General features: G+C 40.2%; 1 protein-coding gene across 1 annotated transcript in view; it reads right to left on the bottom strand.

Moving 5' to 3' along the window:
* DNAH10 (dynein axonemal heavy chain 10) overlaps positions 1 to 25656 on the bottom strand; it is a 51951-nt gene extending 26295 nt beyond the window's left edge. The window contains exons 1-40 of the mRNA XM_051785660.1: positions 25309 to 25656; positions 23349 to 23429; positions 22746 to 22861; positions 22100 to 22283; positions 21639 to 21796; positions 20705 to 20935; positions 19888 to 20078; positions 19223 to 19421; positions 18328 to 18522; positions 18008 to 18178; positions 17161 to 17337; positions 16652 to 16825; positions 15833 to 16002; positions 14997 to 15148; positions 14427 to 14591; positions 13932 to 14139; positions 12889 to 13045; positions 11315 to 11791; positions 10999 to 11157; positions 10587 to 10712; positions 10405 to 10507; positions 9993 to 10171; positions 9196 to 9407; positions 8745 to 8901; positions 8076 to 8309; positions 7853 to 7975; positions 6863 to 7096; positions 6158 to 6381; positions 5366 to 5635; positions 5098 to 5281; positions 4330 to 4464; positions 3762 to 3914; positions 3019 to 3207; positions 2768 to 2914; positions 1996 to 2187; positions 1709 to 1827; positions 1383 to 1541; positions 954 to 1089; positions 702 to 824; positions 95 to 229 (exon numbers count right to left, since the gene is read on the bottom strand). Of these exons, the coding sequence (XP_051641620.1) occupies positions 95 to 229; positions 702 to 824; positions 954 to 1089; positions 1383 to 1541; positions 1709 to 1827; positions 1996 to 2187; positions 2768 to 2914; positions 3019 to 3207; positions 3762 to 3914; positions 4330 to 4464; positions 5098 to 5281; positions 5366 to 5635; positions 6158 to 6381; positions 6863 to 7096; positions 7853 to 7975; positions 8076 to 8309; positions 8745 to 8901; positions 9196 to 9407; positions 9993 to 10171; positions 10405 to 10507; positions 10587 to 10712; positions 10999 to 11157; positions 11315 to 11791; positions 12889 to 13045; positions 13932 to 14139; positions 14427 to 14591; positions 14997 to 15148; positions 15833 to 16002; positions 16652 to 16825; positions 17161 to 17337; positions 18008 to 18178; positions 18328 to 18522; positions 19223 to 19421; positions 19888 to 20078; positions 20705 to 20935; positions 21639 to 21796; positions 22100 to 22283; positions 22746 to 22861; positions 23349 to 23429; positions 25309 to 25525 (7116 nt within the window). The 5' untranslated portion in view covers positions 25526 to 25656. The remainder of the gene's footprint in view (positions 1 to 94; positions 230 to 701; positions 825 to 953; positions 1090 to 1382; positions 1542 to 1708; positions 1828 to 1995; positions 2188 to 2767; positions 2915 to 3018; positions 3208 to 3761; positions 3915 to 4329; positions 4465 to 5097; positions 5282 to 5365; positions 5636 to 6157; positions 6382 to 6862; positions 7097 to 7852; positions 7976 to 8075; positions 8310 to 8744; positions 8902 to 9195; positions 9408 to 9992; positions 10172 to 10404; positions 10508 to 10586; positions 10713 to 10998; positions 11158 to 11314; positions 11792 to 12888; positions 13046 to 13931; positions 14140 to 14426; positions 14592 to 14996; positions 15149 to 15832; positions 16003 to 16651; positions 16826 to 17160; positions 17338 to 18007; positions 18179 to 18327; positions 18523 to 19222; positions 19422 to 19887; positions 20079 to 20704; positions 20936 to 21638; positions 21797 to 22099; positions 22284 to 22745; positions 22862 to 23348; positions 23430 to 25308) is intronic.
* Between the last annotated feature and the right edge of the window lie 72 nt (positions 25657 to 25728).

Here is a 25728-nt window from a genome sequence, read left to right as displayed (position 1 = left end):
GACTCTACTCCTTTCTTTGGGAAGATTATACTTTCTCCATCATTCCATTTTCTTTTTAGTTAAACATGTTCAGCCTTTATTCTCTGTTTCTTACCATGTTTAAATCTGTTTGAGGAACAATGGTCTTCAGCCTTTGCCCCTGTTTGCCATCCACAATTCCCTCCACAATCATGTCAATAAGGTAGGGCACGTACTTTTGAAAGAGACGATTCAAGTCAAATCTCTCTTGCTGAGGAACAAAAAGGACAAGAATTCAACATACAGAAACCTGGAAAGCAAATTTTTGACAGCAGCACTTCCCATCAACACCTGCCTGACCAGGTATGATTGTTCTTGAAGGAATCACTTCTGCCAAAGACAGGGTACATGAAGAAATGTGATGCTGTTGTATGGACTGGGTTTTCAGCAGGTGAAGATCAACATTCACCAGGTGACAGCAAGTAAGTTGTCTTACTTCAGCTCCCTGTGGACTTGAGTTTTTAAACTAAATGTAAGAAACAAGGAGCTAAGCAATCTCACTGTTAACTCTTTGTTCTTCACTTCTCAGAAACAACCAGAATTCAGAAAAGATGGGAATTCTCTTTAGCCCTCTGCTGCAGGTCTAGTGATTAGATCTGTTGTCAGAAAATCAGACTGTCTTTAACTATCTGAAATTCAGTTTTTAACACAAATACTTGCTGAACAAGTGCAGAAATTCCCACCTCATTTTCTCTTCCTTGGACCCATTTCTGCCAGTAGGGCTCATATCTCAAATTTTTAGGATCTACAAAGACCATTCCACAGCGGGACACTGTGGCAGGAGATGCATACTGTAAGTCACCAACCTATAAAATAATCACACAAGATAATCACACACTTAAGCAAAGAACAGCCACAGTAACTGCTTTTCAGGCTTTCAAGCCCCATCTGTCTCTAACCTTTCCCATGTATTAAATGGTCCAGTCATTTCTTACCTCAAACAACAAAGCACAGTGTGACTGAAGCCTGATCCGCTCCCCGTTTGCCAGAGTCAGTAACTTGTTGTCATCCATGACAGAATTCATGTTTTCAACCCAGAGAGCATCCACATCTCCATCAAAGAGAATGTACCTGTGTACAAGAGCCATGGGGCACTGTCTAATCTCTGATTTTATTAATATTTCAGAATTCAGAAGTGTCATCAATGGTGTGAGTGCTAGCCCAGCTGTTTGGAAGCCTACCACTCATTTTTTAAAATTGCATCATTTCACTGAGGCTAGAAACTCAGGGGAGACAGAAACACTCCTGGACATTTTCTGTTTATTTAGAATTTCTGTTTTAAACAGTGCAGTATCAAGTATTTATTTTTGATTGATGTAAATCTCAGTATCTAAAAAGCATCACAATGATTTCTAGCTGCCCACCTTCGCTCTTTCTTGTCAGTTGGCCTGTTGATATCCCGAAAAATGTTTGACAGGACTCCATCTGTCCAGTCTCGTGTGACAGGGTCGAGGATCCCATACAGCTCAATCACACTCATAGCTTTAGGGTTCAATATGTAAAGCTTTGTCAACAATCCCAGCCTAAAGATACAGCAAGAAAAGCACAGTAAAATCACACAATACCATCTCCTGTTAACCCAAGCAAATACTCTGGGCAGCTGTTGACCCTGTCATGACTAGACAGGGCTGAGCAATACAGTCTGTGCCATTTTACAGCCTGATTTCCATGTATCAAATTCTATACTCACTTGTTTTGGGCCCGGCACAAAGAATTAATGACAACTGACTTGCCACCTCCAGTAGGTCCAACCACCATTGTTGTGTGCCGGGTTAGCATTGTCTCATACATCTGAACTACTTTATCCACCTGGAAAATAAATATTGATTCAGGAGACTATTGTCAGAACTCTTCTGTGGACAAGATTAGCAGCTGGCCTATATCAGATCAGCTTTCCTGGAGCCACTCCACAGTGCAACAATGCACCTTCAGCCTAATGTTTACAACAGAAACTCAAGCAATTAACATTTTTTATACCTGGACTGGTAAAACAACATAACCCCGTTCTTGCAGCACATGTTCTACAGCATCATTAAAGTCAGGGTAGCGAACTCGAGGGCAATCCAGGCCAGGAAACAGGTCAGAGATTAAGCCAAGGAAGAGAGGTACGTCTTCAAACACAAATTTAGGAAGATTCATATCTCGTAGAGCTCTCATTAGTACAACTTCCTAGACAGAACATAGCAAAATCAATGTTTACCAAACAGCTAACCAATTATCCAAAATTAGGTACTTCAAACATCTTTAAAAACTAGTGCCTGATTATTTCAGCATAGCTTTGGGAATATTTTCTTGGCATCAGTTACTAGTGGAAACAACAAAGGTTATTTTACAAGGGTTAAGCAGATCAATAGCTAAGAATACCACAGTGCCTTTTTGTACCATATTAACCAAATGCCAAATGGCTGGAGTGGCCCACATCACAGCTTCCCTGAGCTGGAGCACTCACTGTTCAAAAACCAGCTTTTGCTATTCATTCACAGACATTCCTCTGGCTATTTGCATCCTGGACTCAACAAGAAGTAAAATACCTCATTTTACATAGATTTCCCTAGTTTGACCTGAGTTCTGATGGCAACTTACTGGTAGAGAGCATGATGGAAGTCAGTAAGAACCAAGTGAAATAATAAGACAAGTAACACCAATGCTCCTATTTCCAAAGCAGACAAACTACACCAGATGGGTAAAACACCTCCCACTTCCTATTGAAAAATATGAGCTGCCCAGGGTAACTAAGCAGCAAATCTACCTCACTGAGGTCTGCTGATCCTCTTTTCAGCTCTCCAGCCATCACCAACACTGACTTAAGGGCCCGCAGTCCAAAATCATAGTGATGTTGTTTAGAAAGCTGTTCCTTTGCCAGCTTGTAAAGCACTGTCATCTTTTTGGCAAGGACCTGTTTGAGATTTAAGTTAGACAATCATAAATGTGTAAGTTGCAACCAAACATTGGCCATGAAACGTGTGTACACAGGTATGGACAGCAATAAAATTTTCTTACCTTTGCCATAAGGAACCCTTCAGAAAAGAGCATTATCTCACAGATCTGCTGAAGATCTGGTACAATAACAACCACAGGCCTGAACAAAGCTTTCACAGACTCAGGGAGCTCAGTCCGACCAGCATAGCCGGGATTCATTGTAATAAAAATGCCAATCCGACTGTCAAGTGTAATTTCCTGTCCTTCAAACTAAAGAAAACATTAGAACAATGTGAATTAGGAACTGAAACAAATAGTACTATTGGCTCAAAGAGAAAAACAGCAATACTGGGGCACCCACTTAGGACAAAGGGTTAAAATATTTAGCTTTTCACAGTCATCCAGACACAAACAGTGGGATGAGTGGATCTTGGATCTAAACTTTAGGACATTTCACAAGCCTCAATCAAATTTTCTGTCTGAGGGTTTTGAATTCCAATAAACATCAGTAAATAGAGCCTACAGTCCACATCAAGTTAAGTTACTCCTCTTCCAAATTACTACTATGCTATTATCCCATTTACTTACTATTATCCTATTAGGATCACTTTTATCCCACTTCACAAAGGAAGAACCAAGCAAAGGAAATCAGCAAGGATTTAACATCTTTCAAACTGAGAGCAGATACTCTGCAGTTTGAAATGTTCAGCACAGACAAATTAGAGAAGCAGCAGCCCTTTGATCTAATGAAGGGGTCTAACCCCGGATGTTGGCCTCAAACCCAAGCTCAGCCTTCACAATTACTCTTCTTTTTTAATGTTTACCTGAAATACTTTCAACTTATTCATCAAAGCATTTCGAATAGTCTGAATCTGAGAGGAAATGACTGAAAGCACGGAAGCATCGATGCGATTGAATTCATCAAAGCATCCCCAAGCTCCACACTGGGCAAGACCAGAGAAAATTTTACCAACTGCCTAAAAGGAACAACAAGAAAAACCTCTCAGCAATGAATATATAAAAAACATTCAGCATCAAAAAAACTTTTAAGTATGTTAAAACTCTTAATTACTGGGCAAAACCTCTGCATATTTATACATGCAGGAGCAGGCAATCTCTCATAAGGTGTCCAATAATTACTTGCCAAGTGCAGAATGCTCATCACAAGCTTTAACACAAATCATATAGTCATTGCTCCCTTGGTTGAAAGCACCTGAAATTCTCCAGGAATTTATTCAAAATAGACATTTTTTTGCTAAATTTCATTATCAAACAGCATTGTATCTCTAAGGGAGGTACTTATGCAGCAGTTCAGAGTATGTCCTTATCCTGGGCACTGAAAAAGAGCAGCAGGTGGCATTTTATCAGAGAACACAGATCTTTAACTCTTACTTTGAAGTCCATGCCTTCTCCACAGTTTGTCACTACACACAGCAAGCCCAGTGCTTTGGCCAGATCCTTGGTTGTTTCTGTTTTCCCTGTACCTGCTGGCCCTGCTGGTGCTCCTCCCAAAAACATTGATAGAGCCTTTGGAGATAGACAAAAAAACAAAGCAAAGCTTGGATTAAATTTAGATTTGGTTGGTAGCAAAACTTTCAACTTAATCTGTGAATGCATTCTGCATTATCCTTGAGGCAATGATATCACAATTGATTTCAAGCATATCAGTGTTCACATTGGCATCTGGGAGATGGCAGGAGGAGGCAATAGAACAATGATGTGATTGTGTAGAACTACAGCAAGGGCTTTGTAAGGGTAGAAGACCCTTCTGGAAGATTTATGGTGAGGAGATTAGAGCTTGTTTCACTCAGGATGACTTTCCTGCTTAGAAGAGGCATCTTTCCCAAAGACAGTTTTAGAAGTTTTCTCCTCCTGCATTCCAGAGAAACGCTCTCTGGTATGAGAAAAAGATAAGTCCTGCAGACATGTCAAAGACCCCACAAAGCAGGGGGCCAGGGATGATAAAAGCCCTGAGAAGAACAGGTGGCATGTCTTTCCTCAGGCCCAGCATTTGAAAATCCATTAAGAGTAATGCTCTTTTAAGTCCAGTGTTCTTGACTCCGGAAATAAATTTCCCTACGATCCTTCCACTTGGGAATTCTTGGGGGTATCTTACTTCCCAGGCTTGCTAGCAAAGCTCACATGACTGCACACGTGTACCTGAGTGAGTGTGAGGTAAATGCGGTCGGTGAGGGGGGTGATGACGAGCCGCCCGTTCAGCCCCATGTACTCGTAGCCGTAGGAGAAGGTGCCGGTGCATTGTCGCACCGTCAGCTCGTCCGGCTCCCGCTCCCAGTAAAAGCGCAGCTGGCTCTCCCACTCAAACTCCTGAGCCTGCAGGATGCTACACAACACAGAGTTAAAGCACGGAAATACCATTTCAGCACTTGGCATTTGCTCAGCAGGTTGGGCTCGGCGGTAGGTTTACCTGTCCCTCACGAATATATCGACGATGTCTCTGGCGTGAACGTCGATGATGAGGACAGTGTTGTATTTCTTCCTGTCGTTCTTGCTCAGAGGCATCGTGATCCGGGTCACCAGGTCGTCGATCTGCTGATGCATTTTTTTGGCATAGAGTTTCATTGCCTGTTTTTCTCCCTTCTTCACTTTCCGAAAGACATCCTCTACCTCCCAAGTCCACCACACTTGATTAGCAGCCAGCACCATCATGCCTTGGAAGAGCAGCATCCAATCAACTCTATGGAAAACACATATAGTGAGGGAGGCTGAGTTACTGTTTATTTTAAGGAAGTGATCAGGAAAGAAAAACTGAAACCAAAACCAACCAACCAAACAAACAAAAAGTTCCTTCTATTTTCCTGTTTCTGCAACAACTACAACGTGAGCTAAACTTTTCAGAGATGTACAGAATTCTATCAGGGTATGCTGTGGGATTTCAGAAGCCTAGGAAATACCCTGATAGAAAAGCTGCCTATTCCATGTGTACAATTGCCAACTGGAATTCATTGTGAGAAAAACATACTGAGCAAACACCACTAAAAATCAAACCTCAAGATTTAGGAAATTAGATATGAGAGGTAACACATTTTTCCTGGTTTGTTAAAATAGTGCATATGCACGTATTCATATCCCTCCACTTACAGAAACACAGGCTAAATTGTGTATGAATTAAAAAAATGAGTCTTAATTTTTCTGCATTGCTACAGGTTCATAATAACACATCAGGAATTTGTGTTATTCTTGCTACTGGTTTTGTCACCTGCTTCTGTCCTCACAGTAGCGAAAAATGGCTTCCTTGGTGAGGCGCCTGTTGGTCCTTCTCATTTCTTCCAGCACTGCTGTCATCCAGTTCTCCACCCTGCCCACGGCAGGGACAGCCTGTCGGAACTCCATCACCTCCTTCTCGGCCGAGATCATGGCTGTTGCAATCTTCTCACCATCTTCACCATCCTGGAACCTCAGGGCAGCCACATTATCAAACATCTGAAAGGTACCAGCAAAGAAATCCACTGGAATTTTAGAACCATAGCTTCCAGGATGTAAGTGTATCCAGCCCCCATTTCATCTTGAAAGAAAAGTCCATGGACTCTAAGGAAAAATGGATCTGGCTCCTAAGTAATCAAATACAGATGTTGATGTATAGCCCAGCATCCTAACTGTAATCAGGAAGATAATCAGGCCCAAATGACATTGACCTTTTTTTTCTAGAAAATAAAGATCTATGAGGAGCTACAGGAAGGTTCTTTAATGGTAGATCATTCTGATGTATTTTGAATGTTCCTCCACCAACGATCCTCTACTGTAACTGCTACTGGCCAGGAGAGAATATCCATCAGATTTGATACAAGATGCTGCCAGGATGCTTTTTGTGTGCAAAAAATATTAGGAGCATGTACAGTATAGTCTGCTAAACTTCTTAAAGCATCTAAAATCACAAGGCACTGTGGAAAGCCAGACACTGCACCTTTATCATGTGTTCCTGGACACACAGTGGGTTACTGCTGCCAAGGATACTCAGCAACTCATCATCAGATATAAAGAAAAATCTTGGGAAAGCGTTTCTCTTGGCATCCAAATAATCATTCAAGCTCTTCTGACATTTCTCCAGCACATTATTTATATGATGGAGGTCTCTCAGACGATTTGGGACCTCACAGCATGTTTTTATTGTCGGGTCTTTTACAGTTTCATTCATTATCTACAGAGGGAGAAAATGAAGTTTAGAAAACACTGAACAGCAATAGATTACACTAAACTATATTTAATTAGTGACAAAGCACACAAGCAGCACAAGTAGTTCAGGTTCTTACAGAAGTGAATCAAAGGTTTTAAAACATGGTTTCTGTTGCTGCAGGGCTGGATGAAAACATGAAGGTAGTGTGTTTATGGAGACACAACTGTAAAAACAAGTGTAAGCAAGACAAGTCTATATCCCAAGCCATGCCAGCATAAGCACATACCTGACTGCACACAGTGGTACTTCAAGGTATGATCAAACACTGTGTTTCAGATTCACAGTACTCTCCCAGTTTTGCAGATGGAAAACAGAAAAGTAACTCATGTTCATACTGGGAGTATGTGTTCAGTGTGGGAACAGTGGCAAGAAGCAGGAAAGCCTTTTCAACATGTATGTAGGTCCTCAATCTCTAGAAACACATCTAAGCCTCTTATTATAAAGGTAAAGGTAAAAAGATGTATCCAATGAAAGGAAAAGGAGATTCTGCCTACCCCATGTTGCCAGCCAAGGATCACACCTCCGCCTGCCTTAGCTAAATCAGAAGTCTTCTGATTATGACAGATGTGAAGTAAAACACAAATTCCTGGGTTCCCCAATCTCATATTCAATTAATTATACCATTCTCAGTGTTACACATGACACACAAGACCACAGATAACCATGGAATGGGAACTAAAATGCACTAAAAATTATGTTGATCACAAGTCAATCACTTGCCTCTTTAAACATTTTGTCTACTCTGTCAAATATTTTTACTTCCTCTGGAAGCTGTGATCTGATATCTCCACCAACAAAGATGCTCTCCAGGTACATCCATTTTCTCTGAACCGCTATCCAGATCTAAGAATCAAATGTTATCATCAGAGAAAGAAAAATACAACAGAAAATTCTGATCATACATAATAAAAATTAATTATTTAGTCCAGCACTTTCCTCCTACCTCAGTTACTTCACTAATCAATGACAGAGTTTTTTCCCACTGGCGAGCAGTTGAAAGGAAAGGTCCCACAAATCGACTGCCCAAAACACTCTGAAGGCTGACATTGTTGTCATCAAGAATCTCTAAAATTTCCTCTGAGGGTCCCAGAATAAAGCCTCGCTTCTCAGTGCCTTTGATGTATTCTAGTACAGTGAAGTTCATCTGTTCCCATGTATCTATTATTTCCTTCAGTCCCTGCATGTGAGCATAAATGATGCATCTTTTAATCTTCAAAAACTGGAGAACTATAATCTTAAGCAAAAAAATGTAACAATTCAGCAACATTTTTGCAGAGATTTTCTAACTCTGGTTTGTAAAGAAGGGTCTATTTCAAAACATGATGAGGGCAACAGAATGGATCCCTCTTCAGATCCTTTTTTCATAGGACAAACTTGCTTATTGTAATAACAGAAATTCAATATACTGCTGCCAAGGCAATACTGCTGGGGTTCTGTGCCATGTGGGAGCTTCTTAACAGAGCTATTGATCTCAGTTGTCATCAGTTCCATCATGGCAGCTACCTGAAGATGGCCAAACTTGCTGTCATGACAACTTAAAAATCTCAAATAAAACTCAGATTGTTGTCATCCTTGCCTAATTTTATTATGATTTTATAATTTAATACATTACCTTCTCAATGCTGAGTTCCTTAACAGCAGTTCCAACAATGTCACTGATAATACCTTTATGTTTGTGAAGTTCCATAGCAAACATGTTCTCCAAAGTGAATGTTTCTGTTTTCATTTCAAACTTTGTTCCTGTTCTCTCCATAAGATCTTGCCAATGCCTGTTTTAAATTGACACATCAATTGTACCAACCACCAGATACAATAAAAAAAAAAACCCTGTAATTTAACATCTAATAATGAAACCATGTTTAGCACGCCATTGTTTAAACAAGAACTAATACTTTGAATACATAAAGTATCCCAGTCATTGCAGTCACTTGGATGCTATCATACACATTCATTAAGCAGAAAGCAAAGTTCCAAACTCCAGGACATGGCATGACCTCAGTAATGGAAATTAAAAGTTCTAACAAAACGCATAAAATATTGGTTTTCAATAAATCAAAGCAAACCTTTCTCTTAAAGCTTCGTTTTTCAAGTCAAGCAGCAAAGGAATGGAGTCTCGAAATGCCTTCATTTTGGTTTCCAGCTGCACAGCCACTGCCATGCTGCGCACTGGCCTGGGCAGCTTGCGGAGGGCTTTGAGAAACCCGTCGATTCCCTCCTGGAGAACCTGGACATTCAGGTTTATCCAGAGTGTCTGAGACCATTCCTCTTTAGCTGCCTGAGAAGGAAAAAAAATCATATTTTGACCCCCCCCCAAAAAAACCAATCTTTTCACCACAGTAGGATCTAGAGATGACAGTCAGGATGCAGATGTAATTGTGTTAATATTTTACAAACAGAGGAAGAGACAGGTTTGTGTCCAAGACAGATTCATAATATGGAGAACAGGAAAAGCATCCTTAAGAGCATACTTTATAGGGCATTTTAATTTTGGAAAAATAAAACTTCTTAAAAACTAGTTAAAGCCTGAGATACCCATTGTCACCTGCACACATACTATATCCAAAAGTAGTTCTACTGAAATGATCAGGAGACTCATGCAGTAAAGAAGTGCCATTCAATAATTATTAGGGGCAGGGAGAAGTCTGTTCCTATCTGATAAGAGAATGTGTTTGGTTCTGTGGAGACACTGTTAGTGCTGCACTAATATCATTCAAATTAATTCACAGTGATGGCCAGTTACAGGGCACAGTTTATTTCATGCACAGGTTTTGAACAGAGTGGACAGTAACCAGAGGACAATGCAGCCTCTTCCTCTCTCCCCCCTTTCTGTGTGCCCATGCAGACATAGTGTGATACTCACTTTTTGTGATGCATAAATCTCATAGACCTGCCTTAGACCTTTTGCATCATTCTGTGCTTTCATCAAGTCCGGGTACACTGTTGCTGGCAAGTCTAAAAGTTTCTCAGCACTGCCCAGTTCCCGATACTTTTTTTCCAGTCTCTCCAATTCTTTATCAAAATGGGCCATGAGTTCCAATCCTGGGAAAGGAGAGGAATTTTTCTAGATAAATAATCCCTGGATTCATGGGAAATAAATAAGACAGCATTTGCATGCAGTCTGAAGAAGTTCTAGGATTAAAAGCATTCACAGTCCTGGTTGAGGAGTTTGGATGTTAATAAGGAAAGCACAATTTCCTTGCTTTACATAAAATTTGAATTATCCAAAGACTAATATTTTCAAGACATCACTTCACACACATCAATCCATTTACCTTTATCAAGATCATCCCCAACAGAACCAGGCCCCTCAGTAATGAGTTTCTGAAAGAAATCTTCTGTCTCTTTGCTGTAGTCCTTAATTTGTTGTTGTGTAACCTAAAAAAAAACAGTGTTTAAATTGTGTTCCTTTCCATTTCTGTGGAATCTGTTTTACAGTATTAACTACAAAGATTACCTTTGTGAATGTTTCTTTTGCACCTCCTTTACGATCCATGTTGCGATTGAGTTGTGCTGCTTCCAGGACAAGAGTCTCCCACTCTTCCCTAATCTTGTCAGCCTTCTCCTGCTCTTCTTTAGCTACCTAGAACAAACAAGAAATAAGGAGCCACAGGAAAGTATGTGACTTTATAAATTTGCAAAACACAAAACCAGTACTGAAGTGACCTCAATCAGATTTAAACACATGCCATATGTCCATTTTAAAGAGGACATGTTGATTTGAGAAGGGGAGACTAGACAATCTCCAGACATCCCTTAGATACTGTAAGTCTGTCAAATGTCTTAAAATGAAAACATTTATTCATTCACATGTGAGGCATTTGTGCCCTTAGCTCAAATCTGAGCTGTTTGATGAGACATGCACTTACTGGAATATTGTACAATGCAAGAGTTCGGTATCTCTCCAGGATGTCCAAATAGTTCAGCTCCACCTCGAAGGACATGCCTCTGATCTCTACAAATGTGCTAAGGACAACTCTGAAATTGTCCAGGGTATCGAGAGGTTTATTAAGATTCTCTGATAATCTCTGTAAAAAGTAAAGATAATTTCCAGAATCAACACTGACAAAGCAATTAGGCAGAATTATAATAATGAGTCAAACAAAAAATACAAGCAAATAACATGCAGATTCATTTTCAGTCTATGTGATAAAGATAACAAAAAAACAAACTGAGAACACTTACCTGAATCTCATCCCTCAGTGTGACAAGCTCCTCTCTTGCTGACTCATTAAGCAACTTCCCAAGTGAAAGCATCCAGCCTTTAGCATTCTCCTGCACTGTGAAGGCTAAAGGAGCCAGCTGAAGCCTGATAAATTGTTCATCTTTAATCAAGGGCTGTTGAGTCACTTCCTGAGCTACCTTCATATAGAACTGCAACTGTTCATCAAAGGTGACACAAGCAGGCTTTTCTGCAGCCAACCTCTCCAGGACTGTGCCTTTGTCTGATTTCCACAGCAGCTCATACCTGTTCCATTGGTTCAAATACTTGCTGAGAGAAGCCAGGACTTTGTGGACATTGTGAGTGATTAGAACAGCCTGTTCAATCATCAGGGGGCTCTGGGAGACGTCACTGTAGAAGCTGAAAATGACAACTTCATCTTTCCTGACGTGCTGAGGAGGACACTCGATACACGTGCCATGCATCCACCGCACAAAGTGCTGGAGTTTTTAAGACAGGGTTGAAAAAGTTACCTTGTAGAGTCATTTTAGTGAAATCATTCATGGAATCATTCAGGTTGAAAAGCCAGGACTGTCAAGACCCCCACTAACCCATGTCCCCAGGTGCCACATCTACACATCTTTTAAATCCCTCCAGGAATGGTGACTCCACCATTTCCTTGGGCAGCCTGTGCCAGCACTTGATAACCCTTTTGGTGAAGAGATTCACCATTATTTAGGACATAGTATAGGAAGTGGAGTGAATTATTTCTCAAATCAATTGTTTTTCTGAGAGAATTACACATTCCCATCAACTTGAGAAGAGTTAATTTCATCCTAACAAAACCTTTCCATGCATTACTCAACCTGCTTCTAAAATCTCTGCTGAGCCACAATACAGTAGGACAGAGAGAAAAAAGTATTGGATCAAACAGGCTGGATACAGAACTGGAGCAGAAGAGCAAATCTGAGCATAGGAAGCACACCTAACCTAATTCATTTCAGGTGGAATCATTTCTCCATCAGCATAGGGCAAGGACACTGCCACAATATTTGGCTTCTTTTCAGGAAAGCAGTTCAATATTTATGCAGGAAAATACTGGTGCATCATTGCCAGCAAGCTGCATATTTCTAGATATTTACTGTCCTAGATGTGTCCTAGATGCCCTTCTCCAACATTTCCTGAACTGTTTTTCTGCTGCTTTTAAGGAGAAATGTAATGTAGAGGAGGATACTCACTTTCCTTATTCCACCAGCTTATTCATTCATCAGAAAGCAACATCTGCAGTGCAATCTGAAAAGTGTTTCCTTCTGATGTGTGCTGAGTTATAGAACCAAATCATGTCCTTACACTGGCAAAACTGCTAAATGTAATAGATAATTTTGCCTGAGTATAAATTGCATAACGTTTTATAGGTGTTTTTTTTCCTTGTCATCAGTTTGTAAAATTAGGACAATGTACTGGATATTTTGATTTCAAGATAAAGCAATATGAATCTTCCTATTGACATTTATGCTTGCCCAAACATAAAGCAAGACTGGCTCACTATAATCACAAGTAAACTCTGGCAACAAAAAAAATCTTTATCAAAAATCACCTTAGTGACCTCAACACAGTCTTGGATGGACTGTGCCACCATTTTGTCAATCTCGCTGGCACTGGGTTGAAAGGTGATCTCAGGAACAGAGAAAACAGCTTTTATTTGTAACAGTGGCACATTTGCAAGAATAGCTGCATTAAAAGCCTGTAAATTCCTAGGAAAGGAAAAAAATAGTGTCAAAGACAGAAATAATCAGGTGCTGCCCCCATGGAAATGCCCAACAGAGACTGCAATTATCAGCTGTGTGCTCAGATCTGCAAACTGAGCTGTCTGAAATCAGCCACCACCAACTTCAGCTGGAAACACTGATGGGTCTGGGAGCAACATCATCCCACTAAATTGATTTAATACAAAAGCTTGATTAAAGAAACTGGCAGAAGGAATGAATGGGGACGCCCTGGTGCAAAAGGATCCTGAGACTTTTGTCAACTCCTCTGTGAAAGCCCTGACAAGAAAGCACAACAAAGTCACCTGAGCATGGCCCAGATTACAAAGACATGGATCATGGGAAGTAGAGGTGGCTGGGAGGTTTTTATAACCCTGCAATGCTCTATTGCAACAATATCTTGTTTATAATAGAAGCCTTTACATAATATCTTGCTACAAGAACCTCCTTGGCCTCAGCCACTGCAGAACAGGTGAAGTAAAACCCAACAAACTTTTGTTCTTGTCCTGGTGTCCCCTGCAGGACAGGGAGGCATCAGGCACCCAGACACCAAGTTCTCAAAATTGTGTTCTTTAGTAAAACAAAACCTTGGTTTTAGAAATAAACCAGGGATGTGCAACTACACACATTGCAGGAAATGTATCTTATTTCTCTCTTCTGCCAAAAATATGCCAATATTGGTTGGGTTTCTCCTGTACCTTGTTATCAGTTCTCTGTTCTTCACAGGAAAAAAACCTGTACAAATACAAATCTGTCACAAACTGTAAGTCACTGAGGTGTTCAAACAATGTCACTACACACACACTGATCAACAGATCCAGGGAAATCTGAAGATGAAAGATTGGAAATCCATTAAAGCAAACAATTTACTTACTTCACAATTAACTGTGTCAACACCTGATAAATCCTATTTTCCCAGTATGCATAATAGGAAGTTAATTTTGGAGATTTGCCAGTGTTTGTATTGGCAACTTGTCCTTCCACTTCTATTAGCAATGGTGGAATTTCAGAATACTTTCTAACGATGTGTGCCACATCTTTTGCTCTTTCACACTTAATATAGTCAAAAAATTCTTTTGCTTCTGCAACAGATACAAAAAAAAGCATTATTAACTGCAAAAGATGTAACAGATTTATACACTGGAATAATCAGCTGGGCTTTATTTGTGAACATGAAATTGATCTCTATACTGAAAAAATATCTTCACTTATTAATGATTAATTTATTAATATTTCAGCCCTCTGATTTTATATGGATTCAATTATTTAATACCAACCATTAGATGTGAGAGCAACCTTTTTACAGTTTAGAAAGTGTTGAAAGAAATTTAATCCATCACTCACTCAAGTGACAGATCTGGGAACTTACCAGGAAGTTCATCACCATTTTTTGAAAGCGGAAGCTTGAAGAGATTTGCTGATTCTATGAACAGAAGTTTGCTGCTTATGTCTTCAGAAATATTATGAATCTGATGGACAAGTGACTCAAGCTTCTCAATGGTTTGTGTACATTGGAAAATAAATTCACCAATACCTTGAAACAAATCACAACCATTTGGTTTTTTCTCTTCTAACAAATATTTTACCAATGCATCAAAATTGCTATGATCAGATGTGGTTTATCTCTCAGAATGAACCCAAGGTTCTGCAGAAAGATAGATTAGATGTTTTCTCACCTAATCCTTAATCTAACTCCCTTACAGCTCTTATCTAAGGGTTTCTAACCATCTCCAGTGTTTTAAATATAATAAAAACACAGGAAATACCCTCCTGGATCAGAGTTTGTCTCATCTGCTACTCTGCCTCGACTGTGGCAATAGGATGTATCACTTAGGGATACATTGCTGTCATATGACATAAAAAGTAGGTTGCAGAACTGAGGAGATTTTTTAACTGAAAATCAGTGTCTAAGGCCAGTTTAAAATAGTATCTCCATTACCTAAGGAGTTCCATGTGAGTCTTTTGTGTCCTGATTTCAATATTCTCCGAAGTTCTTGGATATAGTTATCAAGAAGTTTGGTTTCTGCTTCATTCAGTGTTTCCATTAATTTGTGATAACAACCCAGCATGTTTTTCAATCTACTTGTATACCTAAAGAGAAGAAACACAACAACATCATAATATGATGATTTTCTTGAAATACAGCTCTGACCTCCATCAAAGAGCAGAGCACTTCCATCATTCCATTCAGACTTCAAAATAAAGCAAAATTTGCAGGACTAACCAGTGAATATGTAACGATTATAAATGTAATTCATTTCCCACTGAAAACAAAAGAAGAGTTTCATATGGCTCCAACAACAGCTGAACAAACCTCTCCTGCCCCAGCTCAGAAAGCTTTTGAGGCAGCCTCAGCCACATAAGTGAACTCAACAGGTGAACTTTAATATCCAGTTAAGGATCTTATCAGCACATCTGTGTGTAAATGCCTGTGATAATTTGGATACAACTGACTTATTCAAGGCTGTACAGGAAGAAAGCAACAGTAAATTTAAATGAAATCTGAATGGTAGCAACAACTGATTGCAAAACAAATTATTTTGACAAGATGTTAATTTGTATAACAGTCCTACAGAGTAAAGAATGCAGCCAGTGCCAGAGAAAAGCTTATCAGTGCAACATGGCCATTAGTAATTGTACCCTTACAAAAAAAGTCACTGAGAGCCCTCATCTTTCCAAGATTTGATGACTCAGGGCCCATTCTGGTTTGGAGTGAAACCACTTGAAATGCTGCCATAAGTCTGTATGTGAGCAGATATTCTGTTACAGCCTTACCTAACATATTTGTCTTCCTGCAATGCCACGTATCTCGCTATTTCTGGGACTGGAAGCCCCAGTTGTTCCATGTAGTTTGTTTCAATGATAATCTCTTGGAGTATGGGAGAAAAATTCACTCCAAAGCAGAGACTTTTCTTGGTGGTGACAGACTCCTCTGTTACAGAGCTCTGCAACACAAGAAAGAGCAGAAGAAAGGAGATGAGCACCAATCTGTTACAAGGTAAAGGTGAGTTCTTGGAGACATTTCATCAGGCAGCAGGTCAAAGTCAGAATGACTGACATCCAGAGCTTGTGAAAATGCCTTTAAAATTCTACAGCAGCCTCAGCACCCCTGTTTCAGGAATTACACACAACTACCTCTTCAGTGAAAGCCAATTACAAGAAACAAACCAAATCACCTCTGTGTACATATTGCTGCAACCAGTTACAACAGAAATCCCAGGGGAAATTCAGTCAGACAAGTTTAGTAAGAACTGGATTCTGTATGATCCCTGTTGGGAACCTGCCTCTACATAACTTCAGTCCCAAGTTATGTTACAATGTCCTAAAGATGCTGTACCAAAACCTAAAACTATATATATATATGAACTATAGCACATAAGAACACCCAGAGAAACAACATTCATTCAGTTGCCAGGTGATTCAGGAACTATGTCTTCGAAAGGGCCACAAACAATTCTGAGCTCAGAACTTTTGAAATTTTCCTTTCAAAATCTGTGTTTAAAATACTGTTTTTAGAAAATTCTCACTGACCATCAGGTAGGTTTCAGTTCTTTTCCACAGAGAAGACTGGTACACCCTTTTCCCAGATCTCACCTGCTCAGAAGTCTCTGGATGAACATTTGTTGCAGCCCCCACAGTGATGACAGTCAGCAGATTATCTTTCAGTAACTGTGGGACAATGTGTTCTGTCCTCTCTCTCCACTCCTTGTATTTTTGATCTTCATACTCTTTCATCTTCTTGGCAACTTGAAGATATATTTGTTTTACCTAGAAAGGAAAACTCTCTGTAAATCATTTTAAAGACCAACTAACCTGCCTTAATAGGGTGGCTTGATATGGTTTCTGTTTTTTATTAGACAAGAGGACAAGTAATGCCTTGTAATTAATGCAGGCACTGAAAAATTTGGGATCTTGAATTCTGACATTGAGTCCATCACTGTCTCCCTGGGAAACAGTGATTTTCACAACTAACCAGCTTTTCACAACTAACACATTGCAAAGACTTGGAAATTCCCCACACATAGGAGCACTTTAACATCTCCAGAAAAAGTGTATCAGGAAAGTATTTCTTCCTTCATCAAACATCAAAGGAGCCAACATACTTTCTGTCCACGTTCACCAGCAAGCAACTCCTCTACTTCCTGGAATCGGATAATGGTGTGTTTGATCCGATAGAAAAGGGAGCGGGACCAGAATATTGCTCCAGCCACGGGAGGGTGATTCTTGTACAGAGGTGGATCCTTGAGGTTCTGAAGAAAGATTTGCTTAACATGTTCAACCTAGAAGAAAATAAAACATTGCATAGACCCATTTCTCCACTGTTTGTTCAATGGTCACTATCTGGAACACAGCTAATCAGTCTGAAGCTAATTCCAGCAGCAGGATAAAAACAATTCTTTTGTCTTCCTTTCTCTACCTTGAGGAAATACTATTATGGCAGCATTTTCTGTAAAATCACAATTTATCATTAAAGTCAATGTTCTTTGAAATATCAAGAGAAACACTGACATGAAAAGCTTTCCAACACACGTCAGAAACTATTTCTGCCCTCGGGGTTGATCTCTGACACCTTTTGGTCACACCATGAACTTGTCCAGCACAAGAAAGCTGTAGGGTAGGAAAGGTGAATTTTCTCAGGAAGGTCTCCCGTTGAACTGCTGTTCACAAGGTGATGGAATAGTCACAAGCTTTGATGCATTCAGAGCACATGCAAATGCCTTCCAGTTCCCAGACAGTGCCTCACATGTATAGATGTGCACAACCCTTTCAGCAAATTAACCAGACTATTTCTCCAACCAGCTCCAAAAAAGGGAGAGCAATTATTATGTTTATTTTGTAATTTCAGACAGTAAATGACACTACACAGGTATTTAGACATATACAAAGACTGATGATTTTCAGTTGCTAAAGAGCTTCATGTATTACATAAGAAATCCCTAAATTAAATACCTCTTTGCAGTAGTGGTCCAAAACATCACTGAACTTCAGCATCAAGTGCTCATTAACATTTTCACGAGTCTGGATGTGTTTGAACTTTACCAGCATGTCAAATGCAGCTTCTGCTGATCGAAGGGTCTTAAAAGATTCATCAATAAATTTGTTGATCTTTTCTTCAGTAGTCTAAACAAAGGAAGAAAGCCAAGAAATCCTGTCACTTAGAGATTCATCTTGCAAAACCAAGAAAGGGAGGCAAAGTGAAAACATTTTTTGATAATAGTAGTCAAGCATAATTTTACTTTTTTATGGGAATCACAGTATATGGTACTTACTGAAACTTCTTCTCTAAATTCTCTCATAACAGATTTCCATCTACGTGCATTTCTAATGTTCAGAGGGTCAAATTTCAGCTCTTTCATGGGACTAGTCAGTCCATTTACTTCTCTCAGCAGTGCCTCAATATGCTTTGGATTCTCTGTCACAGTTGTCAGCTCAGGAATAAATATATTGTAAAGCTCTTCAGTGACCTGTTAATTCAGAAGAACATACTAGAAACCTTTCTTTTATTATGTTTCTCTGCCATCTAACACATTTTTCTGTTAATTTTTCCTTTAAAAAATATAAACCAGTCAGCAAATGATCAATTTGTGCTGTGATTTACATTTCCTATATTTTAATACAAGACACTAAAAAGAAAACCAACACTCTACAGGCCCAACACTTCAGTTGTTACAACAGATAACACTCAGTTCTTACTCCTTTTTACTCCACAGTTTTTACATACACAGTTTATTGATGGACCACATTGCTAATTATCCTGACTTAAATTAGCCTAAACACAGCATCTCTCCATTCATATGTGATTCTGCAACCACTTCACAGATTCACAGGTGGCCAAATTTGATATTATAGTATATGTAACTGGTATTTTATCATCTCATTAAGGTAGCAACCCACGAAAACTGTAAATCTGTTAAACAGTTGCTGCAAGTCTTTAAGTACATAACACATACCCAGTAACATCCTTCCTCAACCAGCACCTGGAGAAGTCATTCCATCCCCAGCATTAAATGCCATTTTGTTGGAATCAAAGGCACCTCTCAGGTCTTAAACACAAACCCACTCACACAACTAAATGCTGTTAACAAGTCAACACCTACAGTACAAAAGAATCTCCTGTACAGAATAAGATCACACGATTCCTTTGTTTATTGTCTATATCACTACCTGAAAAATATCATACAGATCTTGGCAGACTGCAGCCATATAATCTGTTTTTTCAAAGAAACGTTTCACGTCAAATTTCCAGTATCGTTCACTCCCCGACTCTTCAACTTGGGCACAAGTAGTAAAGTAACATTTCTTCCATTGTTCAAGAATGCTTTTGCCTTCTGTTATTTTCTTTTTTGCAGTAGCTCTATCTTCTCTATTAATCAAATCAACACAGTTAAGATACTATAGATAGAAATACTATAGATAAAAAATTATATCTCAGCTGGATTTATATACCCCAGTTTAGCAGCTTCTAATTATATAAAATCTAGGAAAAATTCATAACTTATCATTTTCAGCATGATTTTGAAAGGAGATACTATTTCAGGACTGATTTTTATTGTATTTATGCCACTTTTTTTACCACTGTATTTATATTTGTCTCATTGTTTTATGTCCTTTTGAGACAAAAGAGGACAAGCAACTATTTCTTCAGGGCTGGTTTAGTAACTTATGAAAATTACAAAATAAATTGACTTTTAATTGATCTTATAATACAACTTCAGATGGCTGAAAAATGCTGGCCCCTATTTGATGAAAGTGTTATCGATTGCACTTGATATAAAACAAGCAAAGCTTTTAATAAATGCAGCCTAGTTAAACAGGAATGCAGTACTTACTCAAACAGTGTGTGCAGATCCAAAAATCTGCACACTGCTGTGGAAATTTCCCAGGCAATTCGTTCCATGAGGGGAACCATCCGCTCATCCTTGTTGTAATGTCGGGACATAACCCACACCATCTTCAGGGCATTGAGCAGGGAGGGAATTGTGTTCAGGACAACATCAGCCCCAGTGCCATATGCTAAATTCTGTGAAATGCATATTGAGAATAAGATGTCATGAAAACGCATAAATTCATATTCAGTAAACCAGTATTTATTCCATAGATGCCTGAAGTTAAGTCTGTGACATTATTAAATAAATAACCCTGGTGCCTCAATAACACCCATGGTTAAGGATGTGCAAATCTGCATCTTTTGCTCCAAATGCTTTTTATGTCCTGTCTTATTAATAGTCTCTTTATTGTAAAAGCTGTCCCCAGACGGATTTTGGCTCAACTCTTTATTTGGATGTTCAGACGGTTTTCAGTAAAACTTAAACACTGAGACATCAGCTGCAATTTTGGTAGAAATTACTTCAAAAATGGGGTACAGAAATCTTTGTTTTCCCCAATTCAGCTACACTATCAAATTCTCCCAAGGCTGGATTTACAAACAAAGTGTTCACAGCTCTGGGCTTCCAAATATTAAAACGACTGTAACTCAAATAAAATAAGCAAATCTTCTTTTTAATTAAATATATTTTATTAATCTAGAGTACACCTTTATTGCTGATAAAAAGTAAAAATATAAACAAGAGGTGATTACACCAACAGAGAAACCAAACTCAGGTAACTACAGCTCAAACTCCACCGACTTTTCTCAAGTTCACGTACCTGCAAATGGCGCTCAAGGGCTGAAAGAAACTTAACGTTATCCAGAGCTTCCATGTGATATTTTCTGAGGTCACTCAAGACTATCAGTAAATCTCCAACACACTCAGATTCAGCTTCTTGTAATATTTCCAAGACTTTTTTCACCTCTGGAAGCTTTGTCTGCTCAGCAAGATCACTTAAAGCTGCGGTTTTTTTACGCCAGAGGTCAATCTCTGCAAGTGCACCATCACCCTACAAGCAGTGTGGAAACAAATAAAAAGATCCAAATTACTATTAGGCAAGAGTGAAAACTTATAACCAGGACTATATTTGTTCTTTGTTTTTGATATGTTTTATGCTGAGACAAATCTGATATGACTCAACCATGCAAAAACCCAGACAGAAGAAGATCCTTGAAATCAAGACTTTTACACACACTGAAGGGAACTGCTCATGGGGAATATATCCCTGAGCTGGAGCTGGAGAGTCCAAAAGTTTATGCACAGGTAACTTTACAGACATAAAATCCCACAGTATTTTTAATTGTATTAGTCATATATGTGTTTGCTGAATCAGAATCTTAAAATTGGAACTTTTTTGTTTGAGATTACTTTTTTCAATCAAAAATATAGCTGTCTATTTAAAAAAAAAAAATCACTGCAGCTTTTAGTATTTCATGGCTCTTTAGAAGAGTAGATAACAGAAGTCCCTTAGTTATCCTGTGTGGGTAGGATCTGCACTGAGTTACTTTATATTCTATTTATATTCTACTTCCCAGAGCCACACAGTTCCCCACTACTTTTTTTCTACTTTTCATCAATTAGTAAATGGTTTTCCAACAAGCAAACATGAAGAGGAATTAAAAATTAACACAAACCATTCAAAGAGAGTCTTATGGGGGAAGGAAGCAAAGTCTCCAGCAGTAAAATCATCCTGGAGTTACAGGCAACGTTACCTGTGGAACCTTTTTCAGTTGTTCCTTCAGAACTGTGGATATTAATTTCTGCCAGGTCATTGCACAACTTTCCAGAGATTGAACCACTGATGGAACTGAGGCAAGAACAGGCACTTCTCCATCCAGATTTACAGTTGGCATCTCCAGTTCAATATCTCCTATTGAAAGAAAATGCACACAGAAGGAACTGTCTTGTTCCAACAGCATTGGTAACGTGGCACCACTGGAATGGCCTTTGCCTTCCCTCTTGTTGGCTACCTGAGGACAGGTAACCAACGACCTGCTCTGCCTGCTTGAGGACAGGGCAAAACAGACTCATTTTTTTAGCAGTTAACACAATGCAAACAAATACATATTCCTGGAAAATGGAATGGCAGCAGTCCCTGTCAGAGAAGGGATGCTAAACCTCTTTACTGCCATGAGATCTAATCCCCACAGTGCTGCAGAGGCAGAACACTCACCTTTTCTTTGTTGTATAGTTTCATTCCTCACTAAAGTATCAGAGTTTTCCACAGGCTGTTCTTTCTTTTCTGCAAGGTCAGACTCAGGTAAATTCATTTCTTCAGAATCTGTGTTTTCACTATCTGAATGAAAGGTAGTTTCCTTAGTCTGCTGCTGACCATGGGAGAGAGCTGGTGAAAACCCCTAGAATTCAAAAGGTGCCATAGAAAAAAAGAAGTCAGTTTACTAGAAATTCACTTAAGCATTGGACATTGTTCTAAAATTTAATTTCAGTGTGTCTCCTTCCATTTCAGCCCTTTGGCATCATTCTCTCTGCCTCATATTCTGCAGGGGAATAGCTCCAGAAGGTCTTTATGGAAATCCCTGAAGATACAGACACAGCCACAAAGGTGTCTGGTGTCACACTCTTAAATGATTCTCACATAGGGGAAGGCAATGAAATAATGCCCATCTCCACATCTTTACAAACAATTTAGGAAACAAAATAGCAGACAAGGATTAACAAAAACTTCTTTTTGGCATATGAAGGTCACTTATATAATAGTATTTCTTATGCATAGTCCATATGATCAGCAGAATACTAAGGGGACAAATCACTCCTAGAAACACTCAAGACTCCATATATAGGAGCTGTAACACATTTACCTGGGAGATGGCATCCTTTAGCATCAAGGCAGTGTCATCAGACAGTATACCAGACTTTATCACTTGAGGAAGAATCTCATTAGCTTCAGTCAGGCCCTTAGGTTCAGCAACTTTTTCTAGTACACAAATAATTAGCATAAATCTAATTATTTTATACAGAAAGCATAAAGCATAAAGCCCTTTCCATAATAAGTTAGAACTCCAGTAAAACACTGCTAGGTTTGATACAAGTCACCCTCAAAACAAATGCTGGGTTTAATAGTGCAGATGCTTCTTCAGAAAGGGTAGAAAAATACTTCAATGTCATCACCTGGGTTTAAGCCTTGACAATCCGGCCAGAGAGTTAGAAAATGGTTTTCTGTTCAAAAAAACAGTGGCCTTGATTTGAACCCTTATTTTACAGATAGACCAGGAAAACCTTGCACAGAACTGCCATAAAATGACCAAGCATTCCTGATTTCTGTTCTATTCTGACTGTACTCCTACCCAGTATATTAGGCTGGATATGCACTATCCTGAATCTCAGCCACATTTTCTCAATGAGAATTGTTGTTTCACGCAAAACCCAAAAACACTGAGCCTGCAACTCTTCAGGGCACACACCTTTGGTGTCTTTCAGAAAATACACAGTAAAATCTGACACAAATCCTTCAGGAATTTCATCAAGAGCCACGTAGAAACACACTTTGTCAACTTTCTGTTCCTGTAGCTGAAACAAAAAATAAAAAGGACGTATGACTATTCCTGTTTGCTACCACGCCCCTTAACAGCAAGAAAATATTTGCCTGAGATAGAACTATTAGTTTAACTCAATTATCTTCATAGTGCTGTCCAAATAAACTAATAAAATATATGAAATGCTAAAAAAATCACTCAGGTAGCAACAAAAAGCATCAGCTTTGGAAACACTTGATTTCCAGTGTCAGAGGCTATGGTAGACACAACAGGCCACTGGTTATGAATGGAAATTCCTGCTCTTGTAAAATGTTCTGCTCTGAGTCCTTGCTCTGCACTGAACCTCTTTGATTTGCCTACCAGTTTTACTGCAATATTTCCATCAGAAAGCCAGCACCCAGAAAAGGACAGAGCGAAACACAAGGCATGTACCTGTTGGGTGTGTTCTGTACTGTCATCACCTGACACACTTTTGTTGTCTGCAGATTGCAGAGGGGATGTCTTGCTTCCCTGAGTCACCCCTAAGAAGGAACAACACCAGAGAACTCAGTTAAAGAACATTATCCTTGTGTATAAGATGGATCTGTCCAATTTTCCTCTCAAACTAAATGACTGAGCATTTTCTTCCATCATCAGCATCACCTTTCAGCAACCAGTCATCCAACCTTGATGTTAATTGTCCATTTCTCCATAGGACAGCTTTACTTGTGGAGAACTGAATCCAAATAAGCAAGGAACTGTACTGTGTTCTGCAGGAAATTGGTCTTTATTTAGAATATCCTTACCAGCATTTTCCAACACAATTGATTTTTTATGGCAAAGTGAGTGGATTAACACATTCCAAGATGAAACTACTTTGTAAATGGAAATGCAAATAATTAAGGGGTTTGTCATGCACCCTTTATAACACACTTTCTATCCATTTTCCTTTATTATTTTTTCCTTCTGTGTGTGTGTGTGAAAGGCTTCTCTACAATACTGAGGTTAAAGTATTGGACTGATGTTCAGTCTTTACAGGATCACCACTTTTATCCTCAAAACACTACATCAGAAACAAGAGAAGAGCTTGCAACTCTTAAGACAAGGTAAATTGTTTCGTTCCTCCTAAGGGGAACATATTATTTGTAATTTAATATAATCAATCTCTAAGAAGTTGAAATTATAAAGCCAGTAGAAGATGTCACAGACAAAGAAGATCTATGTTTGTGGATTGATTTTGTTCATCCCAGACAGTTTCTTTTTTTCCTTCTACCTGGAAAAGATGAAAGAGCCAAACTTAGGAGAGCTTTCTTTTCAAAGGAGCATCCTGAGGCAGAAGCTCTTGGGAAAACACTAATCAGCCACACTGCCCAGGACGCTCTCCACAAAATCAGATCTGCTTTCCTGGGACAAGAACCTGCTGATGTTACAGATTCTGCTGGATCTGCTTAAGAGAACCACATCAGCAGATCACATTCAGCCCCTGTGGCCTGCCAGGACCAGGCTTTGGCCACCAGAACACCGACTGCCCTCCAGTGCCACACAGGAGGCTGTTCCAGGCACCTGCTCAGGACAGGGGTTACCCGGGCCATCCTCCTGCAGCTCACCTGCAACCCCCTTCGTGTCTCCTGTATCTGCACAAACACAACATGGGAGGAAAGCACGATATAACCCCTCTGCAGCAGGGATGGTGCAAATCCCAACAGGGCAAACCCAGAGGGGGCAAAGTCTGCAAGTGGGTGGGATTGAAGGGGTCCAGGAGCACACAGCCCAAGGGGTGGAGAGGCAGGGAAAGGGGTAAGGACAGGGGTTACGGGGCTACGACAAATGTGGCCCTGACGGAGGGAGAAAGAAGGAGCTGGGGCCCGAGGCCAGGCGGTGCCCAGGGAGGGCTCGGCGGGGCCCTCACCCTCCGCCTCCTCACCGTCCGGGCCGCGCCGCTCGGCCCGCAGCAGCAGCAGCAGCGCCGGGCCCGCCCCGCTCGCGTCCTCGCCGAAGAAGCGCAGCACGGCCCGCGCCTCCTCGCCGCGGCTCAGCAGCTCCTCGAAAGGCGCCGGGTCGCTCAGACCCAACAGGGCGAGCGCTCGGTCCCGCAGCCACCGCAGCCGCACGTCGCCCAGGCTCATGGCGGCGACCGCTCCGACGCCTCACGGTGCCCTCGGCAACGGGGCGGGGAGGAGCGACGGCCGCTGCCCGCCCAGGGCCCGCCTCGGGGGGCTGCGCGCCCGCCTCGGGAGGTGCCTCGAGGGGCCGCGGGACCGCCTGCCCTGGTCCCGTGCCGACCCTCACGGCCGCTCCTGCCCTCGGCACCGGCCGCTCGTTCCCCTCA

Source organism: Manacus candei, unplaced genomic scaffold, assembly GCF_025592945.1.
Source record: "Manacus candei isolate 608988 ecotype Guabito, Panama unplaced genomic scaffold, ASM2559294v1 h1tg000020l, whole genome shotgun sequence".
In the NCBI taxonomy this organism is placed as follows: domain Eukaryota; kingdom Metazoa; phylum Chordata; class Aves; order Passeriformes; family Pipridae; genus Manacus; species Manacus candei.
This window is presented reverse-complemented; position numbering and strand designations above follow the sequence as displayed.